The following is an 18,232-nucleotide window of genomic DNA, read 5'->3' as shown; positions in this document are numbered from 1 at the left end:
ATTCATTCACTTTTGACAATGCTGTTCTCTACAGAACACACCCTAGGCTCACACACTTTACAATAACAGACAGGTGAGTGACTACACCTAGATAGATAGAAGAGATACCCAAACCAGATTATCCTAATCACTTTGTGTGCGTGTTTGTGTATGGACAATGGAAGTATATACAGTGCATTCGGAAAGTATTCAGACCCCTTCCATTTTTCCCCATTTTGTTACGTTACAGAAAAGGTCAAGGGGTCTGAATACTTTCCGAATGCACTGTATATACTTCCATTGTCCATACAAAAACATGCACACAAAGTGATTAGGATAATCTGGTTTGGTTATCTCTTCTATCTAGGTGTAGTCACGCACCTGTCTGTTATTGTAAAGTGTGTGAGCCTGGGATGTGTTCTGTAGAGAACAACATTTTTCTATGAGATAATATCAGTACGTTAACATGACCTTTATGAATTATAAAGCCTTTATGTGTGTTATGTTTTTGTTTAATCACATAAATGCTTCAATATTCACAAAAAGTTACATTACCTAATGAACATCATCTCAGAGAACAAAACGTATAAGATCTCCTATAAGCTCATGTTTACAACAGATTTTATTTTCTGTGTTTAACCAAAAACCCTACAAAAACAAACATTTTCCATAGGCTTTGTCCATCCAACCATGGCGGAGTTAGTGCCTACAAAAAGACGCCATTACTATTGCCCTCTTTTGAAGCATTTATGTAACACGCTGAAAAAAATATATAAATGCAACATGTAAAGTGTTGGTTCCATTTTCATGAAATTTTCCATGCGCACAAAAAGCGTATTTTTTACTCACATTTTGTGCACAGATTTGTTTACATCTAGTGAGCATTTCCCCTTTGCCAAGATAATCCATCCACCTAACAGATGTAGCATATCAATAAGATGACCAAACAGCATGACAATTACACAGGTGCACCTTGTGCTGGGGACAATAAAAGGCCACTTTAAAAAGTGCAGTTTTGTCACACAACACAATGACACAAATGTTTCAGGTTTTGAGGGAGTGTGCCGTTGGTATGCTGACTGCAAGAATGTCCTGCCCAGTCATGTGAAATCGATAGTTTAGGGCCTAATGAATTTATTTCAAGTGACTGATTTCCTTGTATGAACTGTAACTCAGTAAAATCTTTGAAATTGTTTCATGTTGCATTTACATTTTTGTTCATATAAAAAACACATAAAGGCTTCATAATTCATAAAGGTCATTTTATTATTTATTATCTCATAGAACAAAATGTATAAGATCTCATAAACCTGTGTTAACCTCAGACCTTATTTTGAGTGTTCATTCCAAAACCCTATTCATTCCTAATACATTTCTTTGAATAGGGATGGCTGAACGAAGCAGAAGTAACTCATGTCCAGGTTTTAGGACTACAAGCTGGCAAGCTCTATATGGCATCCTTCAAACTCAGAATACGTCCGGCTCCAAAGGAATACGAGGATGATGTCAGCGCTATCACTATCTACCTGTTTTAATGGGCACGTTTGAATGGTAAGGCTAAAGCAACCTACTGTAGATGAAAGTTAAGGAGCGTGACTGAGACGCCCGCCATTTGGTGCAACACAGACCTGGTGGAAAGTGTGGTGAAAGAGAGAAAACTCTGTATGTACTACTGAGTTTTGATGCCGAGTTTTTACCAGATAAAGTCTAGTTAAGGAGTCAGTTATCCCGTGAAAGCTTTTGTCCTGAACTCATTACTGTGTTTTAGGTGTCAAGCTCATGGTCATGTGGCAGCACTGTGTAGGTGGGAGATTCCTAGATGCGAGAAATATGCAGGAGGACATGAGACAAAGGAATGTGCAGCATCGATGGGAAAAAGTGTGTGTAAACTGTAGGGGTACCCAGGGTGCTGGAGATCAGAGGTGTCCAGTGAGAGAAAGGCAGGTTGAGGCAGCCAGGATCAGAGTAGTACAGAAGGTGTCTTATACTGAGGCAGCGAAGAGAGTGGTAGAAGAAGATGGGTCCAGGTTGAGGCAGCCAGGATCAGAGTAGTACCGAAGGTGTCTTATGCTGAGGCAGTGAAGAGAGTGGTAGAAGAAGATGGGTCCAGGTTGAGGCAGCCAGGATCAGAGTAGTGCAGAAGGTGTCTTATACTGAGGCAGTGAAGAGAGTGGTAGAAGAAGATGGGTCCAGGTTGAGGCAGCCAGGATCAGAGTAGTACCGAAGGTGTCTTATGCTGAGGCAGTGAAGAGAGTGGTAGAGGAAGATGGGTCCAGGTTGAGGCAGCCAGGATCAGAGTAGTGCAGAAGGTGTCTTATGCTGAGGCACTGAAGAGAGTATTAGAAGAAGATGGGTCCAGGGTGAGGGATGCTAAAAGGATCCTTGTCAGAACACCAAGGTCAATAGAGAGTGCAGGGCCGGTTCCAGGCATAAGCGACATAAGCAATCACTTACTTAGGTGCAATTTCGAAATTTGGTAATGCATCAGTAGTTTTTCTCTTGTTATGTCAAGTCACTGACAGTCACTCAATTAACCATGTCAGCTAACAGTTTTTAGATTGGTTATCTAAACTTGTACATTTTTCTCTCCACCCCATCACAAAATGGGTAGAATTGCACACAATTAGCTGTAAAACAGTAACAAATTATCTGTACCCATGGCAAAATGTGTAGAATTGCAGGAAATTGACTTTAAATCAAATTATTCTCTCCACCATCAAGAGGGGGGCCACTAAAATGTTTTGCCACGAGGTGAGCCCCCCCAACCAAATCTCGCTTAGGGCCCCCAAAAGCCTACAGCCGGCTCTGAGAGAGTGATAGGAATAAAGTGATTCAGTATTATTATTATTTTTTTCATGGCCATGATTGTCAACTGTACCGCAGGAATGGAACGTAAATTACAGAGGATAGATGTTGTGGTGACAGCTGCAGAGACGTGCTTGGGTATATGAGATTTTACTGTATATGAGTTACAAGGTGTTTTGAACGATAGTGTCCTGTCCTTCCAGGTGTAGGATCAGATTGGGCCAGAGTAGTGCAGAGTAGTGGTTTTAATGGGTGTAGGGTTAGTTGGTTGGGCAATTTTTTCATAGTGTAATGAATATATAATACAGAATAGTAAGCTAAAACACAAGTGGAGGCTGGTGGGAGGAGCTATAGGAGGACGGGCTCATTGTAATGGCTGGAATGGAATAAATGGGACGGCATCAAACACATCAAACATACGGAAAGCACATGTTTACTCCATTCCATTTCATCCATTCCAGCCATTACAATGAGCCCGTCCTCCTATAGCTCCTCCCACCAGCCTCCAATGTGATGCACAGCCAATACATTAGGTTTCGGCATGCACCTACAACATTTGTTTGCGGACCGCCATAATACCAAAGAAGAAGAAGAAAGTCGAGGAGTGAAGTCGGGGGAGGTGCATCTGTGACAGCCGAAAGTCGGACACAAATGTGATTTTTCAACAGCAAAACTCAGATCAATATGACAGTGTTGCAATTGTTTATACAAGTTTTTCTTTATAATGTTGACCCCCATATCACACCCTCACAAACTGAAATCATATATGGGTAGAAGGAATTATACAACAAACAAAGTGATGAGGCTGTTTGTATGTGGCTGCCGCTGCTATGCAAGTGACCTGTGTGTGCAGGTGATCAGGGGTGTATTCATTCTGTGGATTCAGTTGAAAAACATTTCTTAAACGGAAGGAAACGAAACAGGGATAGACCTTCCTGAATTTGTCCAATAGAAACTTTTATTTTGTTTGCAAAACATAATGTTTTTCAACTGTTTGGACTAATGATTACACCTTAGATCAGCTGGATGCAGGCAAGAGTGTGCAAGGCAGTACTGAATGTGTCACTGTCATCTTGATTACTCCAATGTGTCTCTCCACATATGCACCTACATTCAAAACATTAATTTGTAGGCTAGGTTGTAGCAACCTCGTTATGGGTATAGGGAAAATGTGATTATCATTTAGTAGCCTAAACTTATCAATGATACATGGAGCTGGATGAATGGAATATGAATGAGTCATCCAATATACTGTGATAGTATGTCCACTGAATACATGAAGTGGTATAGTTGGTTCCTGTTTAAGTCAGGTTTTTGGCCACGTTCGCGTGGGTCAAACAAAAACAAGCTAATAATTGGTTGACAATAGGGCCACACACAATGCAGGGGATGGCTGGTAAAGAGCAACTGCAGAAACTTGCAGTCGAATGCAGTCAAAACTACATTACCTATGATCACATGATTTTTGTAAAGTTCATGCAGTCCACATTAGGCGCAAGTCTGACCATTTTTATCCCCATAATGCAACACACTTTGAAAGGCGGTGACCACATGACAAAACTGATCAACGTGCCCAACGTCTTATGTTGCCAAGTAGAATACAAAAAAAGTGTGTGTTTTTTTCGAGAAGTGTGCTCGCGCGCTTCAGCCTACATTGATTGGCAAGTTCACCTGCAAAAGAAAACTGACAGTAGGCCTGATGATCGGTAAACGGTTGTGCTGTTCGAATGAAACTGATTTGAGACCATGTACAGTAGCTATTAGAAGAAAGCGAATAGGCTACTTTAAGTTACAATATGGAAATGTACAAATACCCCGTTTTCTTCGAGGTCCACAGTCTGGATCCAGCACAGAAAGAGAAGATTGAAAAGTACTTTCAGGTTCTCCGTAAATCTGGTGGTGGAAACTGCGGACTGATAGACAATGTTGGTGACAACCAAATCAAATCAAATCATCAAATCAAATTTTATTTGTCACATACACATGGTTAGCAGATGTTAATGCGAGTGTAGCGAAATGCTTATGCTTCTAGTTCCGACAATGCAGTGATAACCAACAAGTAATCTAACTAACAATTCCAAAACTACTGTCTTATACACAGTGTAAGGGGATAAGGAATATGTACATAAGGATATATGAATGAGTGATGGTACAGAGCAGCATACAGTAGATGGTATCGAGTACAGTATATACATATGAGATGAGTATGTAGACAAAGTAAACAAAGTGGCATAGTTAAAGTGGCTAGTGACATAAGAATGCAGTCGATGATCTAGAGTACAGTATATACATATGCATATGAGATGAATAGTGTAGGGTAAGTAACATTATATAAGGTAGCATTGTTTAAAGTGGCTAGTGATATATTTACATCATTTCCCATCAATTCCCATTATTAAAGTGGCTGGAGTTGGGTCAGTGTCAATGACAGTGTGTTGGCAGCAGCCACTCAATGTTAGTGATTGCTGTTTAACAGTCTGATGGCCTTGAGATAGAAGCTGTTTTTCAGTCTCTCGGTCCCAGCTTTGATGCACCTGTACTGACCTCGCCTTCTGGATGATAGCGGGGTGAACAGGCAGTGGTTCGGGTGGTTGATGTCCTTGATGATCTTTATGGCCTTCCTGTAACATCGGGTGGTGTAGGTGTCCTGGAGGGCAGGTAGTTTGCCCCCGGTGATGCGTTGTGCAGACCTCACTACCCTCTGGAGAGCCTTACGGTTGAGGGCGGAGCAGTTGCCGTACCAGGCGGTGATACAGCCCGCCAGGATGCTCTCGATTGTGCATCTGTAGAAGTTTGTGAGTGCTTTTGGTGACAAGCCGAATTTCTTCAGCCTCCTGAGGTTGAAGAGGCGCTGCTGCGCCTTCTTCACGACGCTTTCAGTGTGAGTGGACCAATTCAGTTTGTCTGTGATGTGTATGCCGAGGAACTTAAAACTTGCTACCCTCTCCACTACTGATCCATCGATGTGGATAGGGGGTGTTCCCTCTGCTGTTTCCTGAAGTCCACAATCATCTCCTTAGTTTTGTTGACGTTGAGTGTGAGGTTATTTTCCTGACACCACACTCCGAGGGCCCTCACCTCCTCCCTGTAGGCCGTCTCGTCGTTGTTGGTAATCAAGCCTACCACTGTTGTGTCGTCCGCAAACTTGATGATTGAGTTGGAGGCGTGCATGGCCACGCAGTCGTGGGTGAACAGGGAGTACAGGAGAGGGCTCAGAACGCACCCTTGTGGGGCCCCCGTGTTGAGGATCAGCGGGGAGGAGATGTTGTTGCCTACCCTCACCACCTGTGGGCGGCCCGTCAGGAAGTCCAGTACCCAGTTGCACAGGGCGGGGTCGAGACCCAGGGTCTCGAGCTTGATGACGAGCTTGGAGGGTACTATGGTGTTGAATGCCGAGCTGTAGTCGATGAACAGCATTCTCACATAGGTATTCCTCTTGTCCAGGTGGGTTAGGGCAGTGTGCAGTGTGGTTGAGATTGCATCGTCTGTGGACCTATTTGGGCGGTAAGCAAATTGGAGTGGGTCTAGGGTGTCAGGTAGGGTGGAGGTGATATGGTCCTTGACTAGTCTCTCAAAGCACTTCATGATGACGGAAGTGAGTGCTACGGGGCGGTAGTCGTTTAGCTCAGTTACCTTAGCTTTCTTGGGAACAGGAACAATGGTGGCCCTCTTGAAGCATGTGGGAACAGCAGACTGGTATAGCGATTGATTGAATATGTCCGTAAACACACCGGCCAGCTGGTCTGCGCATGCTCTGAGGGCGCGGCTGGGGATGCCGTCTGGGCCTGCAGCCTTGCGAGGGTTAACACGTTTAAATGTCTTACTCACCTCGGCTGCAGTGAAGGAGAGACCGCATGTTTTCGTTGCAGGCCGTGTCAGTGGCACTGTATTGTCCAAACAGGTATGACAATGTTGAAATTAGTATTTGAACTGTACTTGAAACTAAAGGTGAAACGTAAAAAAGTATCTTAAAATGTTTTCCTGTGGATAATTCTGGAACAGTTTCACTTTCACATTTAAAATAGTAAAAATCAATAACTCATGAATTGATTGTCACAGAAACATAAAAATAGATATGGTTAATTCTATAAAGTATACTTATACAACCTTTGCTTTGACTAAAAAGTCCAGTTTTGATTTGATGGAAATACATAACATTTTTCAAATGCAATTTAAAGCTATATAAATCAATAACTAATTCAGCCTTTGTCACAGAATCATCAAACTAGATATGATTTATTCTATATCAGTACATTTTGAATACAAATTCCAGTTTTGATTTGATAGAAATATATAAGATGCCATTAAAAGTGGTATAAATCAATAACTAATTCATGGTTTGTCACAGAAACATCAAACTAGGTATGATTGATTCTATAAATGTCTAGTGTAACAGATGTGAAACGCTAGCTTAGTTAGCGGTGGTGCGTGCTAAATAGCGTTTCAATCGGTGACGTCACTTGCTCTGAGACCTTGAAGTAGTTGTTCCCCTTGCTCTGCAAGGGCCACGGCTTTTGTGGAGCAATGGGTAACGATGCTTCGTGGCTGACTGTTGTTGATGTGTGCAGAGGGTCCCTGGTTCGCGCCCGGGTATGGGCGAGGGGACGGTCTAAAGTTATACTGTTACACTAGCATACGTTTACAACCTTTGTTTTAAGGAAAGTTCCAGTATAATTAAATCAAGTTTTCAAAGCGCTGGCAGTGCATTCAGACTTCTATCACCTGAAGCATGCGCACAAGATGAATATACATGCAAGCTATTCGTACTTGCAGAGCTTGTGCACCTGTATACAGGGTTCTGTTCCTGCTTCAGATGAGTCTGATGGCACCACCACCCATATAGCCGATAATGTCTAACGTAGGGTGTACAGGTACTTCAGATTAGCTCAATGACCATTTACTCAGCCTCTGACGCAGGGAGTAGGAAGCAGGTGCAGTTAGTGAGTTTAATAACAATGAACGATAACAAAACAAGAGAAGCATCTGACATGGAAACAAAAAATACTACCTAATGACAAGAGTGCTATATAAAGGGTAAGTAATCAAGGGAGTAATAAAGTCCAGGTGTGACTGATAATGAGATGCAGGTGTGCGTTGCCAGGACCGGTGGTTAGTAGACCGGCGACGTCGAGTGCTGGAGAGGGGGAGTGGGAGTAGATGTGGCAGTTCCCCCCGACACTCGGCCCCAGCCGCAGGACGACTCCGACCAGGAGGACAGCCCCGAGGGAGAGAAGCAGCCCATTCTGGACACAAAAGTGGAATTCTCGGATGATGTTGGGATCTAGAATGTCGTCCATTGGAACCCAACACCACTCCTCTGGATTGTACCCTTCCCAGTCCACCAGGTACTGGAGCCGACCCCCATGACATTGTAAGTCTAGGATGGATCTGACGGCATAGGCAGGGCTTCCCTCAATGTCCGGGGGGGGTCGTGGGGGACGGCATCAGCCAGGGGACCAGGAACCACTGGCCTGAGAAGGGAAACATGAAAAGATGGTGAGAGCTGGAAGTTAGTGGGGAGTTGTAATCTGTAAATAACATTGTTGACCCTCCAGAGGACCTTGAACGACCCCACAAACCAGGGACTCAGCTCCTTACATGCCAGGTGGAGCGGGAGGATCCTGGCAGAGAGCCGGACGCGATCACCAGGATGGAACACGGTAGCCTCACTGCAGTGGCCATCCGCCTGCTCTTTCTGACGATGCGCTGGAGTCTCATGTGAGCATCGTTCCATACCTCTTCTGCGCGCCTGAACCACTCGTTTACCACAGGAGCTTTGGTCTGGCTCGGAATCCATGGAGCCAGGGCTGGCTGATAACCCAGAACACACTGGAAGGGATTCAGCCCGGTGGAGGAGTGTCGCAATGAACTCTGGGTGTATTCAGCCCAAGGAAGGAATCGGACCAAATCCCCATGCCGGTCCTGGCAGTGGCTCCTCAGGAACCTCCCCAGCCCCTGTTTCATCCTCTCCACCTGCTTGTTAGACTGACGCCGGTACCCAGAAGTGAGGCTGACCGTGACCCCCAGCTTCTCCATGAAAGCCTTCCATGTTGAGAATATAACACAGTAGATCTGGTGGAAGAAAAGAGAAAGAAAGAGTATACGTTTTCTGTTTTTTATTGTTGTAGTATCGTCTTTCACATTTACTAGAATAGCCACACAGTGGCTAGGATGTTGGAGATAATGTTGATGGATAACACAAGAGGGCAACTGTAGGTGTGCAAAGTTTCAGACTGATAACTTCAGGAATGGGTGAGCTACATGACATTTAGCATGAAGTCACCCAGGTGTTCCACACAAGTGGCCCAAATGTACCCAAGTGGCCGTGCAAATAACTATATACAACATATCAACAAGCAATTCTAACACACACACACACAAAAATGTTTTAAAAAATTTGAAAATAAATATTTTTAAAAAACAGTACACTCTTTGGAAGTCCTCGACACAATATTTTGCTGCCTGTGCCATGTCCCATAGCAGTCTCTTTCTGATGTAAAACAGAGGCAAACTGAACAAGTGGTGCAGTTCATGCGACACAGAACACAACGACGCCTCCATGTGGTGCCCTTTTGGCCCTGAGGCACAGTCATGCCTGCAGTAATGAACTGTGGCATATGAACACCACTAGGGGCAGAGGTAGAGTGGGCAGCTTGGCACCGGGGGCTCCCAGTCGGAGTCGCTATCACTGTGAAAGAAAACATTTAAAAAATATTTGTATTGTATGAGCCTTTTATCATCACATAAAATAAACATATGTATTGTATAGAGCAGAGGGAATAGTCACGAAGGTGAAGTGCTGTTCCATTCAACTCCGGTCATTGTTGTGGGCCTGCCCTCCCCGTAAGGTAGTCATTGCTCGTTGTCTTCAAATCAGTTCACTTCGGTCAATACTCCCCGCAAAAAAAACAATGAGGTTTGGCTGTGTTGCAAACATCCAGAGGAATGCACTGAAACCAACCATGACTAGGTAAACGATGGTTTACCGTGTGTAATTACGTTGAATGCTCCGTAAAAAAAATGATAGAGATGGAATTCACGGCACAAACAGGTTACAAAATGTTTCGATTTAAGCTATAAAAATGGATTTTATCAAAGAAAACGGCACTTCATTTGATCACTGGGACCCTCAGGAAGAGAAATAAGAGCAAGATATCAGAATGTAAGTCATAATTTTACCTTCAGATGTGAATGTGTAAAAACTGTCATGGCGGAAAATGTTTCTGTTGTTGATTGCTCTTCTCAAACAAAAGCATGTTATTTGTTCTCTGTAATAGCTATTTTAAATTGGAAAGGATGTAAGACACTTGCATTTTCAAGAATGTCTAATGTTACGACGTTGTATTTTTAGTTGTCACTCTGAAATTTCCCCTGATGTTGATCCCTGTACAGGAATCGCAGCCATAACAGGATTTATTAACATAATGACTGACGTCCTGCGCCAAGGTAAGCCACCAGTACTTTCCAGAGATGGGCTGAATGGTGTGGGTGATACCTGGATGTCCAGGGACGACAGCTGTGTGCCCAGGTCAATAGCTGATCCCTTATCCCTGTGGGAACGAAGGTGTTCTCAGGAGGACAGGTGGCACATGGATACAATTTCTGTGGATTACCTTGGCATTGGGACAGGACCGCCCACAACCTACTTCTGAGGCGTCCACCTACACCAGAAAGGGCAGTGTGGAATCTGGATGTTTAAGGTGAAATGAACCTTCAGCAGGCGAAGGACAGCCAGACAGTGAAATTTATACTAGGAAAGGTTTGGCTAAAAGTGATGAGGATGGAATGCTCATGCCAAACCCAGGAGACGGATGATCACGTGGCTGTCCCTCTGCTCTTGTGGATCCCCGGTTAGAACATACCGGACACCGTTGAAGCTGGTGCCCCTTCAGTCTGCAACAAGGACAGAGCCACAGCTGTCTACAACGGCGTCGCTCAGCTGCGGAAAGGCGTGTCGCCCCCACCTCCATGGGTTCAGGCTCTGACTCAGAATGATCAACGGAGGAGGGAGAGAGGCAGTGCGGGTTCTGACACTCCCGAAGCAGGTTATCCAGACGGAGGACCATTGTGATGAGGGTGTCCAAGGATAGGATATCATCTCGGACCTTTTCTGAAAAGTTTTGTTTTTTTTGTTTTTAAAAAAGAAGCTTGTGTTACAGAAGGTTAATTAAATAAAACGTGTTACTGCTTGACAGGCAGTGTCTCTATGCAATCATTACCAATTTGGGGTAAAAAATTACCCCATTTCGTGCTTTTAAGATACAAATATGTTGGTGCTTTTAGTTGTTATTTTTATTACCACTACTACTATAACAACGACTACAACGGCAACATCAACTCATGCCTCTGTAACTCTTTCAGTCCAGGAGAGGGTACTTCAGAACCCTAATCATGTGTTGGAGATGCCTGGAGGACCTCTCACCCTCACTCTGAGAGGAAGCCAGGAGCCGCCACCCACAACATTCAGCAGTCAGGTGTGGCAAGACTTAACAGACACACCTATACAGTACATGCAGAGTCACATAACCTGCTACACACAACATTCAGCAGTCAGGTGTGGCAAGACTTAACAGACACACCTATACAGTACATGCAGAGTCACATAACCTGCTAGACACAACATTCAGCAGTCAGGTGAGGCCAGACTTAACAGACACACCTATACAGTACATGCAGAGTCACATAACCTGCTAGACACAACATTCAGCAGTCAGGTGAGGCCAGACTTAACAGACACACCTATACAGTACATGCAGAGTCACATAACCTGCTAGACACAACATTCAGCAGTCAGGTGAGGCCAGACTTAACAGACACACCTATACAGTACATGCAGAGTCACATAACCTGCTAGACACAACATTCAGCAGTCAGGTGAGGCCAGACTTAACAGACACACCTATACAGTACATGCAGAGTCACATAACCTGCTTGATAAGACATTTATGTTCCATAACATGAGGTCAAAACACACAGACGTCAATGCACTGTTGTTGTATTTACATCCCAGTAAACACAACGTTTAGTCATATATCATGGATCTGTCTGTCAGGTTATGACTTTATTATCCCTTCAAATGACGTCAAAATAGTCTGATTACATTGCATGTTTGGTTTTACTTATTGTTATAATAAGTAAAACATGAATTTACAATATGAGGAATGACATTAAAATAAATTCCAACTGAAAGCAATCTGTATTAAACTAACAAAATGGACAAATGCCAAACCAGTTGCTAGATTTCTAATATACCAATTTGTAAGTCGCTCTGGATAAGAGCGTCTGCTAAATGACTTAAATGTAATGTAAATGTAATATAATCCAGACGCAGCTGTACGGTTGACCTACATTAATAAATGAATAATAAACATAGATAAAGACAGACATAATAATCATTAACAGTGGATTACCCCAGGATTTACACCTTTTATCTCTGACTCTAAAGTTACCAGTCCCTCCCATTCCATCCCTCCCTCCCTGTCCAGACATCCCCACCTGGGTTCCTAGAGCATGAACTCCATCTAGACTCCTACCTCCTGAGATACCTGAAGGAGAGCCCTGGGGCTGGAAGAGACCTGCAGCAGCAGTTGTCCTCTCTGGGCTGCTCTGTCCACCTCCATCCAGAGGACAAGAGGGCAGTGGTCAGAGGCTCAGGCCAAGCTGGGTCATGTGGAGATGGGGTTGGGGCGGGACCATGGAAGACACAGGTCGAGAGACTGTTCAAACAGCTCCAGGAGCGGTACAAATGCCACTATGAGGTAGACCCACGTAAGCGCCAGACTCTGCTGCAGAGCAGTACCCTGGGTTCGGAGGATGTGAGGGTTTACTGCGAAGCAGGGGAAGGGTTTGCGGTGGTGGTTGGGGAGGGGCCCGAGGTCCAGGCCAAGCTGAAGGAGCTGGAGGCCTTCCAGGGTCAGGGTCTGAGCTCCTGGACGCAGGAGAAGATCAGCACCACCTGTCATCTGGGACAGTCCAAACTCCGGCTTCTAGAGGAAGTTATAGAGAAGGATCTAGGTGAGGCTGTTCCAGGGGTGAGGGTGACGCGCAGTGACTCATCTCAGCTGGTGCTGGATGGTTCAGCAAGTGATGTCCGGACAGCCAGACAGTTAGTTACAGATAAAATCTCTCTGGTGCTGGAGCGGGTGGTGCCTGAGGTGTCCCCCCACCTCCTGTCCTTCCTGAGGGATGAGTATGGGAGGCCTGGGAACCTGAGCAGTCTGCTGGGGTTGGGACTCCATGTGGAGGTAGAGTTGGGAGATACAGAACTCTGTCTGTTCTCCCTCTCCTCTGGGAAACTGGAGCAGGCTGAGAAGGATCTGCTGAGGGAGTTTGGGGAGGAGAAGATCGATTTGCCCAACTGTGGCACCCTGCCATCTGAACTGAAATCCAAGCTTGAGAAGAAGGTGAAGGAGATGAACCAGAGCAGATGCAGGGTGGTGGCAAGGTATGGTCCTGGGTGTAGAGTGCAGTTGCTGGGCCACGTGAAGGAGGTTCAGGAGCTGAGGGAGGAGATCGGGGCCTTTCTGATAGACCAGTCCAGTGTGGAGGAGACAGTGTGTCTCCCTTACCCAGAGATTGCTGACCACCTACCAGAACTGCTGGAGAGGATCGGTGTGGAACACACTGGGGTGACCCTCTACCCCTCAGCCTCAGCCATCCACCCCACTGTGGTGCTCTGTGGACCCTCTGTCCGGGTGGCCCAGGTTAGGGACAGGTTGGGTCCCGCTCTGGCCTCCTTGGTCCACCAGACTGTGACCATAGACCAGCCGGGGGCGCTACGCTACATCCAGGGCCTGGGAAGGGAGTACCTGGGAGTGGTGGGTCGCTCTCAACACTGCCTCATCCAGCTGCACAACCATGGTGGTGTTGCCGGCGAAGCTCGCGCCGGACCAATACTGGAGGAGATGGTCACAGCCACCAGCTATCGCCTCCAGCGGGGGCTGCAGGTTGTGGTACGTCAAGGTGACATCACCAAGGAACAGGCGGATGCGCTGGTGAACCCAGCCAATGAGGACCTGGATCACGCTGGTGGCGTGGCTGCAGCTCTAAGCCGTGCGGGGGGGCCTGAGGTACAGCAGGCCAGCAGAGATCTGGTTAGGCAGATTGGGAGAGTGCCCACAGGTACAGTGGTAGGGACTACAGGAGGGAAGTTGCCTTGTAAGATGCTGCTGCATGCAGTGGGACCAGTACGGGGCAGCGTAGGTGGGAATGAGCGCCCTCTGCTGGAGAAGACAGTAAAGGCAGTCCTGGATCTGGCAGAGACCCTGGAGCTCCAGACCTTGGCCATGCCCTGCATCAGCTCAGGGTTATTCGGCGTTCCTCTGAAGGTGTGTTCTGAGGCCATAGTCTCTGCAGTGAGGGACTTTGGGAGGGAACAGCACATCCTTACCAAGGTCACTGTGATTGATGTGAGTGGAGAGGCAGTGAGAGCCATGCAGGAGGCCTGTGATAGGCTGTTACAGGGTAAGAGGGAGATTCCTGAGTGGGAGAGAATGTCGAGCACCACCACGACCATTACACATGCTCCTCAGAGAGACACCACTGCTGCCTCCACCAGGGGACCAGCTGCTCCAGAGGTCTGTGTCCAGGTGGAGATCATCCAGGGAACCATAGAGAAACAGGAGGTGAGAGAGCCTCAATGTTCCCTTTCTCTTTTACACTTCGTCTTCCTTTTTTTCTTACCCTTTTACTTAATTTCTTTATCTCTCCCCCCTCTCTGGAGAAATCTGGAAATTGATGAAAGAACGAGATTATGCTCTAAAAATAGCCCTAAAATCTAAATTAGAGCATGACAGACGTAGGTTTACCATGTTGAGAAATCAGACAGGCCAAGGCAAACTTTTTTATTAACATAATTGGTGAAGCAAAGGGAAATTCTAAATTGATATGGGAGAATCTAAAAAAGTTAACAGGGAAAGACCATAGTAACACTGCAAAAAGACTAGAAATCATGGTGAATAACAATCTAACACAGGATGCAGTTGAAATAGCAATAGCCTTCAATTCCTACTTTATTGACTCTGTCAGGGTACAGACACAGAACCCCTCCACTGGTTTCTTGGGCTCAGTGCTAGTGAATGACACTCAACCTGTCTTCATCATAAGGGAGGTTTCTGAGTCAAAGGTGAACAAGGTGATTAGCTCACTAAAGAACTCTAAAGCCAAAGATGTGTTTGGGATGGACTCTACCTTTCTTAAAAACTACAAAGAGTCACTCATTGGCCCCATTACTAAGGTCACCAACACATCTATTGGTCTCGGTGTGTTTCCAAGGGTATGGAAGTCGGCCATAATAACGGCCATCTTTAAATCAGGCGACCCTGCTGACGTGAGTAACTACAGGCCCATTACTATACTACCTGTGGTGTCAAAGGTTGTTGAAAAGTGTGTAGCAGAACAACTGATTGCCCACCTCAACAACAGTCCCTTCACATTACACTCCATGCAGTTTGGCTTCAGAGCGAAACACTCCACAGAAACGGCCAACTGCTTTCTTCTGGAAAATGTGAAGTCCAATATGGACAAAGGGGGTACTGTTGGGGCTGTGTTTCTGGACCTAAGGAAGGCTTTTGATACTGTTAACCATGAGATTCTCATCACAAAATTGTCCAAGTTCAACTTTTCCCCTGATGCCTTGAGATGGATGAAATCATACCTTGAAGGCAGAACTCAGTGTGTCAGAGTGAGCAATGAGCTGTCGCCCACTCGTAGCTATTTATTTATTTTATTTTAATTTTATTTCACCTTTATTTAACCAGGTAGGCTAGTTGAGAACAAGTTCTCATTTACAACTGCGACCTGGCCAAGATAAAGCATAGCAGTGTGAACAGACAACACAGAGTTACACATGGAGTAAACAATTAACAAGTCAATAACACAGTAGAAAAAAAGGGGGAGTCTATATACAATGTGTGCAAAAGGCACGAGGAGGTAGGCGAATAATTACAATTTTGCAGATTAACACTGGAGTGATAAATGATCAGATGGTCATGTACAGGTAGAGATATTGGTGTGCAAAAGAGCAGAAAAGTAAATAAATAAAAACAGTATAAAAACAGTATGGGAATGAGGTAGGTGAAAATGGGTGGGCTATTTACCAATAGACTATGTACAGCTGCAGCGATCGGTTAGCTGCTCAGATAGCTGATGTTTGAAGTTGGTGAGGGAGATAAAAGTCTCCAACTTCAGCGATTTTTGCAGTTCGTTCCAGTCACAGGCAGCAGAGTACTGGAACGAAAGGCGGCCAAATGAGGTGTTGGCTTTAGGGATGATCAGTGAGATACACCTGCTGGAGCGCGTGCTACGGATGGGTGTTGCCATCGTGACCAGTGAACTGAGATAAGGCGGAGCTTTACCTAGCATGGACTTGTAGATGACCTGGAGCCAGTGGGTCTGGCGACGAATATGTAGCGAGGGCCAGCCGACTAGAGCATACAAGTCGCAGTGGTGGGTGGTATAAGGTGCTTTAGTGACAAAACGGATGGCACTGTGATAGACTGCATCCAGTTTGCTGAGTAGAGTGTTGGAAGCCATTTTGTAGATGACATCGCCGAAGTCGAGGATCGGTAGGATAGTCAGTTTTACTAGGGTAAACTTGGCGGCGTGAGTGAAGGAGGCTTTGTTGCGGAATAGAAAGCCGACTCTTGATTTGATTTTCGATTGGAGATGTTTGATATGAGTCTGGAAGGAGAGTTTGCAGTCTAGCCAGACACCTATGTACTTATAAATGTCCACATATTCAAGGTCGGAACCATCCAGGGTGGTGATGCTAGTCGGGCATGCGGGTGCAGGCAGCGATTGGTTGAAAAGCATGCATTTGGTTTTACTAGCGTTTAAGAGCAGTTGGAGGCCACGGAAGGAGTGCTGTATGGCATTGAAGCTCGTTTGGAGGTTAGATAGCACAGTGTCCAATGACGGGCCGAAAGTATATAGAATGGTGTCGTCTGCGTAGAGGTGGATCAGGGAATCGCCCGCAGCAAGAGCAACATCATTGATATATACAGAGAAAAGAGTCGGCCCGAGAATTGAACCCTGTGGCACCCCCATAGAGACGGCCAGAGGACCGGACAGCATGCCCTCAGATTTGACACACTGAACTCTGTCTGCAAAGTAATTGGTGAACCAGGCAAGGCAGTCATCCGAAAAACCGAGGCTACTGAGTCTGCCGATAAGAATAAGGTGATTGACAGAGTCGAAAGCCTTGGCAAGGTCGATGAAGACGGCTGCACAGTACTGTCTTTTATCGATGGCGGTTATGATATCGTTTAGTACCTTGAGTGTGGCTGAGGTGCACCCGTGACCAGCTCGGAAACCAGATTGCACAGCGGAGAAGGTACGGTGGGATTCGAGATGGTCAGTGACCTGTTTGTTGACTTGGCTTTCGAAGACCTTAGATAGGCAGGGCAGGATGGATATAGGTCTATAACAGTTTGGGTCCAGGGTGTCTCCCCCTTTGAAGAGGGGGATGACTGCGGCAGCTTTCCAATCCTTGGGGATCTCAGACGATATGAAAGAGAGGTTGAACAGGCTGGTAATAGGGGTTGCGACAATGGCGGCGGATAGTTTCAGGAATAGAGGGTCCAGATTGTCAAGCCCAGCTGATTTGTACGGGTCCAGGTTTTGCAGCTCTTTCAGAACATCTGCTATCTGGATTTGGGTAAAGGAGAACCTGGAGAGGCTTGGGCGAGGAGCTGCGGGGGGGGCGGAGCTGTTGGCCGAGGTTGGAGTAGCCAGGCGGAAGGCATGGCCAGCCGTTGAGAAATGCATATTGAAGTTTTCGATAATCATGGATTTATCGGTGGAGACCGTGTAACCTAGCCTCAGTGCAGTGGGCAGCTGGGAGGAGGTGCTCTTGTTCTCCATGGACTTCACAGTGTCCCAGAACTTTTTGGAGTTGGAGCTACAGGATGCAAACTTATGCCTGAAGAAGCTGGCCTTAGCTTTCCTGACTGACTGCGTGTATTGGTTCCTGACTTCCCTGAACAGTTGCATATCACGGGGACTATTCGATGCTATTGCAGTCCGCCACAGGATGTTTTTGTGCTGGTCGAGGGCAGTCAGGTCTTGAGTGAACCAAGGGCTGTATCTGTTCTTGGTTCTGCATTTTTTGAACGGAGCATGCTTATCTAAAATGGTGAGGAAGTTACTTTTAAAGAATGACCAGGCATCCTCAACTGACGGGATGAGGTCAATGTCCTTCCAGGATACCCGGGCCAGGTCGATTAGAAAGGCCTGCTCACAGAAGTGTTTTAGGGAGCGTTTGACAGTGATGAGGGGTGGTCGTTTGACTGCGGCTCCGTGGCGGATACAGGCAATGAGGCAGTGATCGCTGAGATCCTGGTTGAAGACAGCGGAGGTGTATTTGGAGGGCCAGTTGGTCAGGATGACGTCTATGAGGGTGCCCTTGTTTACAGAGTTAGGGTTGTACCCGGTGGGTTCCTTGATGATT

The 18,232-nt window shown here is 46.0% G+C and overlaps 1 protein-coding gene across 1 annotated transcript in view; it reads left to right on the top strand.

The window, feature by feature from the left end:
- Window positions 1-11,148: 11,148 nt before the first annotated feature.
- The window catches only part of LOC115138869 (protein mono-ADP-ribosyltransferase PARP14-like), a 38,507-nt gene continuing 31,423 nt past the window's right edge, over window positions 11,149-18,232 (top strand). The window contains exons 1-2 of the mRNA XM_065024986.1: window positions 11,149-11,258; window positions 12,270-14,408. Coding sequence (XP_064881058.1) covers window positions 11,187-11,258; window positions 12,270-14,408 — 2,211 coding nt within the window. The 5' untranslated portion in view covers window positions 11,149-11,186. The remainder of the gene's footprint in view (window positions 11,259-12,269; window positions 14,409-18,232) is intronic.

The sequence above is a fragment of the Oncorhynchus nerka genome, linkage group LG12 (assembly GCF_034236695.1).
Source record: "Oncorhynchus nerka isolate Pitt River linkage group LG12, Oner_Uvic_2.0, whole genome shotgun sequence".
NCBI classification, from domain to species: domain Eukaryota; kingdom Metazoa; phylum Chordata; class Actinopteri; order Salmoniformes; family Salmonidae; genus Oncorhynchus; species Oncorhynchus nerka.
Note: the sequence above shows the minus strand (reverse complement) of the source record. Positions and strands in the feature narration are given on the sequence as shown.